The sequence below is a fragment of the Zerene cesonia genome, chromosome 11 (genome assembly GCF_012273895.1).
Source record: "Zerene cesonia ecotype Mississippi chromosome 11, Zerene_cesonia_1.1, whole genome shotgun sequence".
NCBI classification, from domain to species: Eukaryota; Metazoa; Arthropoda; class Insecta; order Lepidoptera; family Pieridae; genus Zerene; species Zerene cesonia.
In genome coordinates, this window is record NC_052112.1 from 481,259 (window position 1) to 496,965 (window position 15,707).

Consider the following 15,707-nt stretch of genomic DNA (forward strand, 5'->3'; position numbering starts at 1 on the left):
TGTGCAATATGTGACAGCGTGATGTATTGTGTATTAATCCAAATATACCCACTATTTACTAAACGCCATTAAGGAATCGTATTATTATGTATTACGGAATGATAATTCATTATATTAGGTATATTTTCATATCGTCACCCTTTCATCAATAATTTCATTAAATTCTCTGCAATTGTAATGACTTTATTCTAATACACGTGGCGTGACAATAATTTTTCATGAACAAAACTTATAAGTTTACAGAGATTTAACATTATTTTGTGACTCTAGAGTCTAGATAAACACTAAGATGCTTATATCGATAAGCATTTTTTTATTATAATTTACTCAAAACTAATTTCGTCAAAAGGAGGCGGTTCTCAATTTGAATGTATTTTTTTGTGTTTGTTACCTCATAACTTTTGACTGGGAGAACCTATTCTTATAATTTTATTACTTATTTGAAAGCTGGTGACTTCCATATGGTCTCATTTAAATTTTGTCTACTTTAGTAGTATTCGAATGCACTTCGAATGCAGTTTAGTTTTTTGAAAAAAATAATTATGTAGTGACTTAATGACCTTACATAATAAAGTCATATTAATTATTCCCATAAACCTGCAATCTAACGCATTAGGTCACCAGCAAAAGCTCGCACACAACGAGCAATCGCTAGCAGCAACCGAGCTAGGTACCTAACGCATGTCAAAACTAGTATGATACGTAACGCGAACGCTTATCGTATGTCGATCTTACACACTACGAATAAATTGAGTTAAAAGTTGTTCAAATCTGGGTTACGCGGGTAATTCGCTAGAAACATAACCGCTGTGTACATAGAATCGGCTGTACGTACCCCGCGTGCGTGTTGTGCAAAAACGGACGCATTTAACCCAAAACCGTCGGCACTACAAAGCGAGACCTTACAATTCGGCACCGGCCCGTCAGGCCCGCACAACAACGTCCTAACCAAATAACCCACGCAGCTTGCGCATATTGCGAGCGCACATTTCGTTTTTGTAGAAAAATGGGTTATGCACCTTGCTCGATTGTCACGTCAATGACAATAGACGCTAATCCGTTGAACATCTCATTTCAATGTAGCTGCATCTCGCTCTTCTTTCGAATCAGCACCAGGGTTCCGGTGCGACTGACACTGGGAAATTAGAATGTCACGCGTGGGTGAGCAAACGCAACCCATTGTCGGCTCTTGTATACGTTTTGCAATGTATGATTTAATTATTTAAAACATCATCCGCCTCTCCGCAAGATCTTATTCTACGTCTCGCGTTTGTTGTTTAATCTGATATGAGTAGCTTTGAAGTATTAGATTTTCTCACATTAAATTTTACAAAACGAAATAAATATCGTTACGTTACAAACTCCGTACATCAAATTATTTATAAATATAATTTGCATCAGTTTGTTTGTTCTCTACGCTTCGCAAAATGTATGAGAATCTAAGAATTGCCACATTAAAAAAAAATCAATGGAACATATGCTTGGAGATATGGGATTATAAATAACAACATAAATTAATTACACAACGTACATAAGGACACAAATAAAAAAAAACGTAATTAGAATGACATAGAAACTAATATTAAAACATGATATTGTTTCGACTTAACATATTATTTAGTACTCTAATATATTACGAATGATTGAATGCCCTTTCAGTGTATAGAAAATAAATTATAGCTACTGTGATATGAACTACGTTTTAAACTAAGACTGACGTTTCTATGTATGCTGATGCTATCATAAAATAATTCTATTTGTTTTAGTAAATTTTCGTTATTTACACCACGTATTCTGATCTTAATTATGCAAACAATGAAGAATTATATTTGAGTGATACGTGCTAAGAAGGATATGGGTTGCATAATTTTAAATTCACAAGTGAGATCATACAAAAGCATTTATATAACGGCTTATGTATGCCACATAATAATTATTCATATGCAAAAAAATAATTCTAAGTCTCCATTCGCACGGATTATGGTCTAACGCCGCGCTTATACAATACGAATGGACAGCGGTCACTTTATAAAGATGGTCCGATTAAGTAAGGGTTGTTTTGTCCCGTATTGTAATATTTTCCTAATAGGACCGCATTCCTCTTCGACCGGTAGACCTGATTTAAAAGAAGGGGCCACGACGATCACTATTTATACTTAATTTATTATTATTTTGATACGAGAGATGAAAGGGTTGGCACAATGGGCCGATTCCGCGTTCCTAGCCGTTGGTCAATCGTGGGTTCGAGTCAACTGGACAGCCGACTTTCTGCTCGCGCGGTGTAGGGTTAACTCAAGGATTTTAGGAATCGAAGGACATACATATATCCTATAGGTATAGATTATTGTATGATATTAGTTATGGTGATATTGTTTCAAGATGCGCATGACTAAGTATTTTATTATTTAATTCAATTGCCCTCCGAACACCCGAATATCGAAAGGTGAGCATTACACGTGTGCAAACAGATGTAATTTTGTCAACAAAAATATGAATAACAGCCAATGTCATGTTACATAAAGGGAAATATTAATTGAACTATAAATTGAACGTTAACTGAATTAACAGAACGGTGAAATATGTATGAGGCGAAAATATCTGAATTCGAAATAACTTACGCAACAACAAACCGTGCTTTTATATCGAATGATATCCAAATATTTCATTCAGTGAACTGTATCAAAAGCCGCCAACTGCGCCCAACAGAAGGATTATAAACAAGAACAGCGCTATTCAATTCTCAAAACGTATTTTACTGATTATAGAGTAACACTATTCCTTTATTTAATGGTCAAACTGACCCACGGCGCTTCCCGGTTCCCATAGCGCATTGAAGGGTTAACAATGGGACAAAAGGGTGTGGACAGCGCTACCGGTCAAATGGTCAACACCATTCATAGACTATGAAGGAAACGTATGAATACTTTCTTTGACCTCCTAGTTGCCCATGATTATATTATTGTAAGACGACGGTTACACGTCACATTTCGGTGCCATGAGAAAGTAATCTCGTTTGCTCTTGGCTAAGCTATTTTTTAAATTCATTTAACATTCTATTCATGTTATAAACGATCTAATTATTGTCGCTTCATTGAAATAAGGAGATTTTTAGAAAGATCATTTTTGTAACATTTGTTTACTGTATTATATAAGAATTGATTCAAATTATAAACAACTCTCCATTTAATTTAAAAAATAAACGTGCATAATTAAAAACGCACAAAATGACCAGCTAAGAATTAATTTATTATACAACTGCATAATTATGCACCTATTAATATGCGACATACCTAAACGTCGCATTGAGATGCAAAAAAATACAACCCTTTCTCACCCCGCGGCCTAAACGACCCGAGAAAATTAATCTGCATAATGCTAAATTAAAAGCACACTGAGCGTGAACAACAATGCTTGGTGAATTCCCACACTAGCCAAACAGGTCGGATGCAAGTGCGTCTGGTAGTCTAGTGGACAATGGTCACTTTGACCATAGGCACTGCATTTGAGGGTTATGCAAATTATTATGCAAGGATGTCCGTTAGAAGCACAATAGATCTGAAGATTTATTAGATCTCAACGGTTTCTCTCGTGTGGTCCGTTAAAAATAATAAATAACGCTGACCCCAAGATACTGATTAAAAAAAAGAACGAAGCCATATAAAATATCTCGGGATTAGAATTACATAGTATAAAAAGTCGCTTTCCACCGTCTGTGTCCGTATGCTTAGATCCTTAAAACTACACAACGGATTTCGATGGGTTTTTTAATAGATAGAGTGATTCAATAGGAAGGTTTATATGTATAAAACATCCATTGCACTACTCCTTATTTACCGCCTGCAAGCTAGTAAAGTATAATAAAGACTTATATCTCAGCATTAACCATGCTAAGTCGCCACAAGTCCATTTCAATACTTGTGTATAATACACGAATAAAAAGCCATATTTCCATTCATTCATTTCCAAGATATAACATCTTCTTCTCTTCTTTTTCTCTTTGTTAATGGCTTCACAACGAATTATCAAATGATGACAACCCCCTGACACTATACGAATCTATATTTAGTCACGGTTTATTGTAATTCTGTAAATACATCATTCTATTTAAACTTAAAACCGCACAACTCCGTTACTCGTAATATTTACTTCCTAGGAAGAATTAAAATAGATATGAAGTCAGAAGCATTGATGAAATGAGGCTGGGGACACTCAATTGTTTGTTTTACTGAGAAATTGTCTGCATCATGGAATGACCAGCATGTGCGGTAAAGGAAAGCGAAGTGGAGATTTACCTAATTAGAAATCTCTTATTCGGTTTTTGTCCTGTAGGTATTTGAGGATATGATGATGTCAATAACCAGTGGTTTAAAAAATTTTATCAACTTACGTCTTTGTTAGATTATAATGAAAATAAAATAACGTATAGGTATATTATTATTATTGGTATATTATCTGTGATATGATATATTATTGGTATATTATCTGTGATCCTAATAACTAACATTCATCTTGATTCTACGTTTAAAAGTCACAAAAAAGCAGAAAACTTATTTATTAATTATTACAGTTTTCCCGTTTCAACTTAAACTCACATTCAAACATTAATTTATTCAACTAATCGACGTTCTTCTAAATCGTCAATATTTAAAGTTACTTTGATCTATCATTAGTTTTGTTCGATTTTGGGCTAGCCATTTAGATTTGTTATGATAGAATGATAAGAGTAATGGATTACTTCACTTCTATTTATTCGGGCACATTAAAATCGACATTAGAGTCGAGATTAACCAGCATATTCTCGTCTTGTACTCTACATTTAAACGTTAAAAACACACTTGTTTATAATTTCAATATATTATCTGTGGTTCGAACTTTTAACGTAATCTCATGTTTATTCTCTTGCAGGCTCTCTCCCCCCATCGCCAGCTGACAGCGGCGTCTCTGACGTGGAGTCTTCATCATCAGGGGCGGGTTCCGCGGAGGAGCTGAAGGCGCGGCTGCAGCCCCCGCCGCCCGCGCCCTTCCACACCCCCTTCCTGCCGTTCTACCCGCAGCACCAGATCACCAGCTCGCTGCAGCACCATGTAGCCCACCCTAGACCGCCTGGTGGTGAGTATTGTATTTCGTAATAGGATTAAGAGGTTCTCAAATCGGGATTTTCGGTTTTGATCGTATATATATACCAATTTGTATGTTCCGTTACAATTTCGTCATTCAGTTCAAAGATAAAAGATAACGTGTTAAGAAATCGGATTACATTAACGTTTATTATCTTTACTGGCACTCGTATAAAAATAAGAGCATAGTGATTCATAGTCTAGAATTTTGAAAGAAACATACATTGAACCAAACACTTCTTACTATAAATAAAGATTTCACAATTACTATTATGCGTTAGCTACGACAACTAACAACGAAAAGAACACATATTAATTAATTTCATGTAATTGTACATCACAACAAACAAAACTTAATTATTCATCTGACATTGACATTAGGAAAAAAGTAAGTAAGGCGCGCACAAAGCGATTGTTGTTAAGGTGACCGTCGACCGGCGGTGAACGCCCCACCCGGAAGGTGACCTTACGGCGCGCGCGCCAAATGGGATCACGGGGATTTGCATGGCGACCGATATTTTTTAAATATCGAATTAAGTGGCCAGGAATAGATAGCAGTTGAAAGTCCTCGTGCGAAAAGGTTCCTTGTTCCACCTCCTTGCGAATTGATACGATATGAAAGCAAATAAATGCAGTGAAAACAGCTTATTTGTTCGTTAATCTAATAATAAGATGGTTAGATACAATAACTGATGCTATCCGTACAAAAATAATAATTTATACACGTAAACGGACACTTTACACAGGATTACAATTCAAATTCACTAGGTAAGTATGCCTCTTGTGAAGTGAGCCTCGAACCTGCTTCCATTTCAATCAATACACACTTAATCCTACTAATATTATAAATGCGAAAGTTTGTAAGGATGTGTGTGTGTTTGTCGCTCTTTCACGCAAAAACTACTGAACCGATTGCAATGAAATTTACGTAAAGGTACGTAGATAGCTGGACAACTGGAATAACATAAAGGCAACTTTTTATCTCGATATTCCTACGGGATACGGAGTTACGCGGGTGAAACCGCGGGGCGCAGCTAGTGATATATAATACCAAAGTCCTCATTTCCGCAAATGCAAATAATTTTTTGATGAATTGTTTTAATCGCATGCATTCCGCGAATTTGATAACGATAGTAAGATTCTCGTAAGCTCGGAACATCCTTCCGGGGCGCGCATCCTGGCGGCGATCCAGCTGGCCCCGGCCCGCCATTAAACGCACAAATTATACTATCACCCAGTAATATTTTACACAAGTAAGATGTTATCGTTTTTAAAACGTTTTGTTGTCTAAATTGCCGCCGAATTTAGCCGTGACGTCGAAAAGCGCGCGCATTTTCAGTGATTTAGTTTGTTATTGTCAACGTTTTTAGGTTATAAAATATGCAACTGGAAATTATTTTGTTTCGGCGCATCCTATTTTTAACCTTTGCGTTTTCTTTTCTCACGCAACGTACCATTTAAGTAATACAATGTGTTATTTAAAAGAATGAGCAAAACAATACCAGACATTGATAATAAACAACAGTTTACGCTCTATGGTCGATCGGTTACCTTACAGCTAGCGGGCAAACAAACACATAAATAATAAACGCTCTGAACGCAGAGACTTTCTGCCAATGTTTTCAAAAAATTAAGCCAAAACAAATAGTTGAGTTTGTGAAATTTATCGACATGCTCATCGTCCGGACATCCCTGCGACACAAAACGAAAAACGCAACGGAATTTTAATGTTACTGTGATGTTTGACAAACATCGATATTTCGATCAACACGCTCGCTTTATCGATATAATAATAAACTAAGGTCAACTTAAGTCAAAGAAACAATCGCGATATAATGAAAGTAAAACAAATTTTCTCAACGAGTTATGTATGTTAATTGAGCCCATAAAACTCGCATTTCTAGCGCAATTGGAACCTAAACTTATAACCTAGTCTTAGTACTTAAACACGTTAATGAGCAATAAATGCTTTCATAGGAAACCTTTGATTCTACGCACACCGATTAATCGCAACTTACCAGAATGCAACTAGCTAATTAAGTTAAAAAACATCGATAAATTATTACATCCCTACGGAACCAGTTGGCAATACGATGCACCGTCGTTTCGCGGCTCGGCGCGCCTGTCCTCAGCTATTTGACATTGCACAAGGTCAGTGCTCCTAATATAAAGATGCAAAAAACTACGGCGTATGCGCATCGCGTACGGAGCGTCGCGGACGCATGCGAAACGACCACTTTCGATTGTGTTGCATTTAAAAATTCCACCTAGGTGCGCTGGTACATGAGCACTTCTTTGTTCAGCGCGGCGCCGAACTAGATACTATCAAATATATGCAAGCTTTTGATGTGTTTCATCGGAAATAATAATGTTAAACCGCTGACAGAGGCGATGTTAAATTTGTGTGTTGTTACATTAATATCATTTCGAGATTAGTTGTCGGCAAATATGTTCTAAGAGTATCCTATCCTACTAGCATTATAAATGCGAAAGTTTGTAAGGATGCGTGTTTATTGCTCTTTCACGCAAAAACTACTGAACCGATTGCAATGAAATTTGGTACGTAGACAGTAGTACGTAGACTTTTTATCTCAATATTCCTACGGGATACGGACTTACGCGGGTGAAACCACGGGGCGCAGCTAGTAATTTTATAATTGAGTGAAGTCCATTCTGTGCATTAATCTAAAGGTAGTTAGAATTAGTTGTAATGATTCTCCAAATGGGATGATAAGCGGTTATCACGTGTTAAGTTTTTATATAATTTGTTTCGCCCTCATGCTCATCAAAATCTTTTTATCACCAAGATATCAATATTACCAGAATAACGTAATATATTATATGTTAAATCAATTTATCGACATGTGACATTACAACACTACTCTATATTACTGCGTGTAGCTTATAAAGAGACTTGTCAGTTGCAGGACATTATATTTGCGAATACTCGTGGATATTTCGAGACTATGTCATAATTTACATCAATTCTGGCTTCGAAAACTCTTATATTCTTTATGTATTGTTGCTAAAAGGATAACCGGTTATAAAATTATGTAACTAGTTCTGTCGCGCGGTTTCATCCGCGGACGAACCGAATCAAAGGCACAAGCAAGTATTTCTATTGCTCATGTGTTATTGTGGTACATTAGCTACGTCATTGACATCATCAAAATCCGTTCAGCGGTTTTCGCGTGACCAACATACATACGTCACTCGCCTGACTTTCCCATTTTTTCCATACTAGGATATTCTTAAATATTAAATCTATCTTAATACTAATTTTTATTTAAAATATTACATCTCTGTCTATGTGCATTTTCCGCTTATATAACATTTTTAGTACGTCACTTTTTATTTAATTTTATTAAGCTAGGCACGCTTTGCCTCGGTTGCCTGAAAGAGATCACTATTAAGTGATAAGTCCGCCTAATTCAATATTCTGTACTTTATGTTGTTACATATGTTACATAATTGCTATTAGTAATAAGATTCGTTTATGTATATTTATTAAAGAGTTATAACAATTATTATTATTGATGAATTAGTATTATCTAGAAGCAATAAACGATCACCATTCAAATAATCAAACTGAATACAATATAACCGAATCGTATTCCGGTACCAATAAACTGCCGCGAAATAGTGAATTGTTATTCAAATTCTACAAATAACCCAAAACAAGTTACACCCGAACTATCTATATGAGGAAGTTTTAGAATAATATCGCTATAAAAGTTTCATTGACCGCAAAACGCTGTCACGATACAGAAAGCAACCAGATCTGCGACGCTAATAATACTGAATGAACTCGCTAATATATTGCTTTTGTGGATTATTTATTTATTTCATTTAATAATTAGAAGACAATTTATCGGATTTGAAACGCGATTTATCGCGATTTTTTATTATATAATGAGAATAAATCGCGTTTAACATTCGTTAAGAAGTCTTTAATTTCAAAATGTCTGATACTCGCGCAAAATCAAACACAAGAAAATACTATTTAATTCATTTCAACTTTTACATACATATCTAAATAGTGAAGTTGCTTATAAAGTCTGCGTTGGTAATGTATTATGAATAAGAGGCTGTTCGCCCCGGCTGCGTCCTTGATACGTAGGTATATAGCCTGTGTCACTCAGTGTAGTTGCAGCTTTCCTATGGTGAAAGAATTTTTATAATCAACCCAACAGTTTTCGCGTGAAAACGTTACAAAGTAACAAAAAAGTGTCCTCATTGCAATATTTAGTACAGATATCAACAAATTACATTAAAAAGCTTATTACATATTTTTGGTTTGTTGTTTATGATTCTCACAGAAACACACAGCTTACACGTGTTTAGTGAATGATTAATGCTCGAACTTTTGCATCGAACTGTCGAGACGAGTAAATCAACGTTAATTAGATTAAAATTAGTTTCGAATCGTTAGCGCTGCGGCGATTCTTCCTAAAACTGAATAATGGCATATTACAAAACGCACCTACACTTGTACACGACTAGCAAAGGTAACAATAGCGATCAGATAGCTAAGACATTGACCAACAGAAGCTTCGAGGGAATCGGCCGCGCGTTGCGCTAACCACATACGAAATTTCGTGTTGCAAACAGTTGCGAAAGAGCCTGGTACCGCAGCCATTGTCAGCTGGCGAAACCGGTGACCTTACCGACGATTGGGCAGCCGAAACCTGATTATATGCCACGCTCGTATACGAAAACACACATATGTTAGGTGCGAAAATCGAACTCTAAACTGAGCTAAGTCTGACTCGAAATTGCAATTTTTGCCCTTCTTTTCTAGCTTAGCTAGATTCTATTGGGAATCTTGAACTATTCTCCCTCCATTAGTAAATGTTACGATAGATAATCACACACTAATTAACTCCCATTTAGTTGAAATTACCGCGCATCTTGGAAAATCAAGTTTCCTTAACGCAACCTCACTACCGCCACTAAAATCTCTATGTGGAAACGTTTGTGCCTCAAATTTTTTTATCGAGATGCATTCAATCATCTAAGCCTTGACTCCGTTGAGCAATTCACGTTACCGTACGATGTTTTACACGTTGGCACGCCGAGTTTCGGAGCTCCGGCATTGCGCAATGGACATGTGATTTTATTCAGTTAGAATTGACTATTTGGTTTGTTATTGTAAACACCGTTTATAAGAGTAACTATGACAAAGTTAGAGTTGGTCCATAAAGATTATTGTGCTTACATAAATCTATACATAATTGCATATTGTTATTAGTAATTCTTAATAAATTGTCCATAAATATATTTGTTGTCTTTGTGCTATTACACGTTGTTAGGTTCTTTAAGGTGATTCCCTAAGATGATATTTATGTCACGAATACAAGTATTACGTGGCAACAAACTGTCTCTAACATAATATAAATTAATTACAAATACTTATAATATATTTTTATTAACATTCTAAAGAATTGTTTTTGTGACCTGAATGTTTTCAAACATTAGTCAAAAAGTATTCGTGGCGTGTTATCAGCACGCTGCGCGTACGCTGCATTCGTATTAGCAAACGAAATGGAAATTAAAATAAACGTAGCGTTGCGTCTATTCTGCAATGCTTCGATAAGCGGCCGTGTGTGCGCTTCTAACGCGCATGTGTGCGCCGCGCAGGAGTGTGCGCGAGGTGATCGTCCCGTTTCAAGGGCAGTGCAACTAGCGTTCATATTAATAGTTGGCGACTATTTTCGCCGCACCGATCGCTGGGGGACCGAAGCGTTATTATTGACATTTGCAACTTACATCACCAGTTTTCTTTGTGCCGTTTCCTTGAATCATACTGGAATTGCTTCCGAGCCCCGGCGCCTAATTGATTTTTCTGATTCGTTTATTTGCTTGTTACGCAATTCTGATTGGATTCGCCCGACTCACAGACCGCGGTGGGTCTTCACATACAAACGTGTAATATCAGACGCTTGCTACGATTTTAAAATATGAAGATTAACTTGCGTTTTTGTCGGAACAAAAAAGAGCCTATTTTGTTAGATTTTTATGTGGTATATTAGATGACTTATCGTATGTATTACGGTACGGTCTTTGTTTAATCTCAGTCCGTACAAGGAAGACAGCCGCGCCATCTGTCGCGCTGTGCGCTTGCGCAACGCGACCCACTTCGAGCGGCCGCTGGCAAACGCCTCGACTCCTCTACAATTACATATTTCGGTGTCGCAACTTGCGTCGCATCCGAGTTGAACGGCCCGCGACCTTGGTTACTGCGCACGCGCCGCTGAAAGCGAAAGGACCGCGCAATCCCGGAATTCGGTCCCAATATTTCCCGCATTGCTCCCTCCTCAACGTCCAATAAGAGGATAATGATAGAATAAACAAAGGCGTACGTGACTAGAGAGTCATAACGTCACTTATCAGAAAACCGCATAGAAGCGTCCGTCCCGTGAATCACGCCCACCATCAATATTATGAACGGTAGCAGTGCGTCACCTTGCGCCGTTTCGCACGGCTCTGCGCCCGCGCTCTTTCGCAATGCAACGCTCACCGCCGCCATCTTCCTTCCGAAATATAACGTAATCGCTACCCGTCTCGTCTAAAGCACATAACTACAAATCGTAAGATATATTTCAGAGACGACTTGGCACCAACAGTATTTTTAAAATTACTAATCATAAACAAATATTCCAGCAGTCGATTACAATCCGTATGAGATCAATCTATGAATGTAAATAGAAATGTAATCTGATAGATAGCATGATTTATTTCTAGAAAAATTATCTAAATTGTATCACGAGATGATCGGAACAGCTGCGCAAGATCACGAGCAAACCGGAGTATTACGCGACCCAATTTCGCGTGTCAGCCCACTTCCCCGGAAACTTCATACGAAGATTCTTTTACGATAGGTATAAAATCAGAGGGGCAGTCCACGCGGCCTATATACGCGCTCCAATGGTTTCCTGTCCGTTTAAAATTATCCGCTCATTCCCGGCGAAGCGAAAGATGTCCTTCACGGCCCATAGCCCTCCCTACACACTTGATAAATCTAAACTTCCCCGAGCTGTATACGTGTTGCAGTTTCTAAGATGCAAATATGTCAATTAAAGCGCAGCAATTGACACATTTTCTCAACAGCCGTTCCGTTGATTCAGCCTTGCATAGAGTCAAATTGATCACAATCATATTGATACTTGACAGATGCATTTGCCCTAAATTCTTTAAAGCGGCGTCATGCTCCAGAAAAGTTTCACGAAATGATGATATTATTCCTTTGTGTGACAATCCCGTAAGGAATAGCGTGGATTGCACCGAGTGGCTATCCTTGTGATTGTGCCTAACCGGGTCAGTGTTAGGCCGCATAGCGTTGCATAAATAGACACACCGCCCCCCCTTCCGACGCCACCCCGCGCGCCCCGCTGCACTCGTGAATATAGTGGAAGAAATAGGGATGCCTAGTGTGTTTTATTACGTCCGGTGTCAATAACGCACTATTTCAACTGAAAGATGGATACTGTTTTGAATTTTAAATTGATATGTAGGTATGTTTTTTGCGTGAAATTACTGTTAAAGGTAAACTGGAATAATGAACTCAATGGTTGGTATAATACTAATATTATAAAGCTGAAGAGTTCGTTTGATTGTTTGAACCTACTAATCTCGGGAACTACTGGTCGGATTTTAAAAATGCTTTCAGTGATAAGTAGCCCCTTTATTGAGGACGGCTGTAGGCTATATATGTACCACGGGCGAAGCCAGTGCAGACCGCTAGTGTAGTATATACATGATTTAATATTTATTTACTACAACCTTTAAAAATGTATTTACCGGTTAATAAGCCATTTCGATCAATGGATACGTCATCAATGAGGTTTTTCCTCTCTAAAACCCTAAAGTATTCCAAAAAAATTGTCGTTTTTCTATTATATATTATACTAGCTGTTCGCCCCGGCTTCGCCCGTGGTACATATATAGTCTATGTTACTCGTGGATAATGTAGCTTTCGAATGGTGAAAGAATTTTTAAAATCGGTCCAGTAGTTTTTGAGCCTATTCATTACAACCAAACAAACAAAGTTTTCCTCTTTATAATATTAGTGTAGATGTAATTCTATTTTCATCAGACCACCACTTAGCGCTATTCACAAAGATCCATTACATTACTTGGCAACCCTAGCCCATCCGATATGAAGTCAAAGTATTTCGCAACGTGTTTACGCGTCCGCTTAGCGCCCGCTGCCAAACCGAAGTATTCCAGCGAACAGCGGCGCTGCAAAAGTGTTTTACGGCTGTTACACACTCGCATTTCAATTATAATTTTCAGCATGATTCATTTTACTGTGGGAGTCGAGCACGCTTCGGCACGAATTGGGCCAGCTCGCACCGGGGAAGTACCACACCCCCACAGAAAACCGGCGTGAAATAGTGGCATGCCACTGTGTTTCGTACGGTGAGTGGGGGAGCCGGAGGCCCGTTTCCTTTTCCTCACCCGTCCTAGTCCATTCCTTCTTTCCAGTCGTTAATCCTTTCCTTTTCCCTTACCCCATAAAAGCGGGCAGCGCATTCACAAAGGTACTACCTTTGCGAATGTTTATGAGCGGTGGTGATCGCTTACCATCAGGCGAACCACCAGCTCAGCTGCCCGCTATGACATAAAAAAAAAAAAAAAATGCATGCTCGCTTGTGCCCATGCAATTATAAATATTCCATGTACTTCACCAATTAAGATGCACAAAAAGATGACAATCATTTCACCGACTCGAATTAGATGCAGGGTGGAAAGCACCTTAAATGTCTTTGAGAACTATGTCCAACAGTGGACATCCTAAAGACGACGACTTAATAGTTGCGTGGTCATCAAGCTTGCATATACGTGTACCAACAGCCTTAACAAGCGAGCGTCACCGGCCCTGGGCCGTGGGAAAATGGGACGGTTAAAATTAGCGAGACGATTTTCGAAATTGTCCCCGCCGAAATAGAGGAGAGGAGTATCAAATTATTTTATAGCCGCTTGCGTTTGATATAACTAAATGGACCTGGCTCCTTCGGTAACGCATTAGTAAGCGTCTAAACGCAACGCGAACGTAGTACGCGGTGCGTTTATTTGCTTCTGCCTTGCTTTTAATAAAACGAAACGGGTTTTTATTCTGAATATACTATATTATCCATCTGCGTCAATATTAGACATATTAAAACTAATTTCAAAATGTTTTATTATGTATACCTACAAACAAAGGACGCTCGAATTTTATCTACACTTCTATACTAATAATACAAAGGTGTACAGTTTGTTTGTTGGTTTGACCGCGCTAATCTCAAAAAGTACAGGACTGATTACAAAAATTCTTTCATCTATACACGTGATCTCTGAGTGCTATAGTCTATATATCTACTACAGACAAAGCCGTAGCGGGCATGTAGTCGATATTAATTTACCAAACGGACTGTTCGTATCGCAAAAATTCCTAACAATACAAAAATAAGACCAATTTATTCAGAGAAGTGCGTCCAAGACAACTTCCATCTACATCAACATCCAAATAAGTGCCGGAATTGGATGAAAATCGAATTCATAATGACAATAACTTGTCAATTCGTTGATAATTAGTCTCGGCGTTCCGGCCTGATTCACGAGTCGGGGCCAAGTGGAGCAACGTGCTCGAAATCACAGACCTTGACCCCCTACGTCGTTATACAGCTTCTGTTATGGAAAATCTTGGCTACTCTGAGAGAATAGGAAACTAGCTAGCGAAACGGCTTGTAAAAGATGCTACTCAAAGGGGCATAGACATTTCAAAGAGCATTGAGATAGCTTGATATGTGCATATATCCGCACACTACGTTACTAAAGCATAGCATTTTAAAATCAGCAATTATAAACAAGCCTGATAAAACAAAAGATATTAAAGTATTTCGCTCAACTAAGCAAATATTAATTTCGTGCATCAGTAATGACGTAATTCACTTTGTTAAACCACGATTAGTTCGAGAACATTCGACCAACGGTTTTCAGGGCGGCCGGATTTCAACAGGATATCTGTATTAGAGATGAACGGAAGTCGAAAATGCCTGAATATCACGCAATGCGCGCGCCAAGAGGAGCTCTATTTGCTATATTTACCGCTAATAAACCCTTCCGTATCCTTGCCCCCTTCCTCTCAGTTCTGTTATAGTTAATTAGTTCGTAACTTATACATACGATACTTCTTATATTATCAGTTTAACAATGCAACTAGTAAGTTGTGTGTACTATAGGACGAATAAATAGGTAGGTAGTTCATATAGGTAGTTCATATTTTGCCACACGTTATATTTTTTACTCTATAATAAATGAACCAAAACCCTTTTACTGGATGCACAAAGAATGTATCAGCCACTTTTACTTGATTGAGCCAAGATGGCGACCGTAAGGAAGTGCAGGAATTCGCGAGGCGCGTTTGAGACGCGCGGGGGGACGCACGGGGAGAGGGGAGGTGTGACCTTCGCGCGTTGATGCAATGTCGCCGTGTCATTGACCACAGCGCCGCGCAAACAGTTGCAACCCCCCTCCCGACCTCACACCCCGAGCCGACCAGCCCCCCTACACCCGCATCTCCATAACACCCCCGCCTGCATACAC

The 15,707-nt window shown here is 38.3% G+C and overlaps 1 protein-coding gene across 3 annotated transcripts in view; it reads left to right on the forward strand.

Moving 5' to 3' along the window:
- Positions 1-15,707, forward strand: part of LOC119830577 (ecdysone-induced protein 74EF) — a 166,545-nt gene that overhangs the window by 138,612 nt on the left and 12,226 nt on the right. For all 3 annotated transcript variants that reach the window (XM_038353643.1, XM_038353644.1, XM_038353645.1), the window contains exon 9: positions 4,906-5,109. In XM_038353643.1, the coding sequence (XP_038209571.1) occupies positions 4,906-5,109 (204 nt within the window). The remainder of the gene's footprint in view (positions 1-4,905; positions 5,110-15,707) is intronic.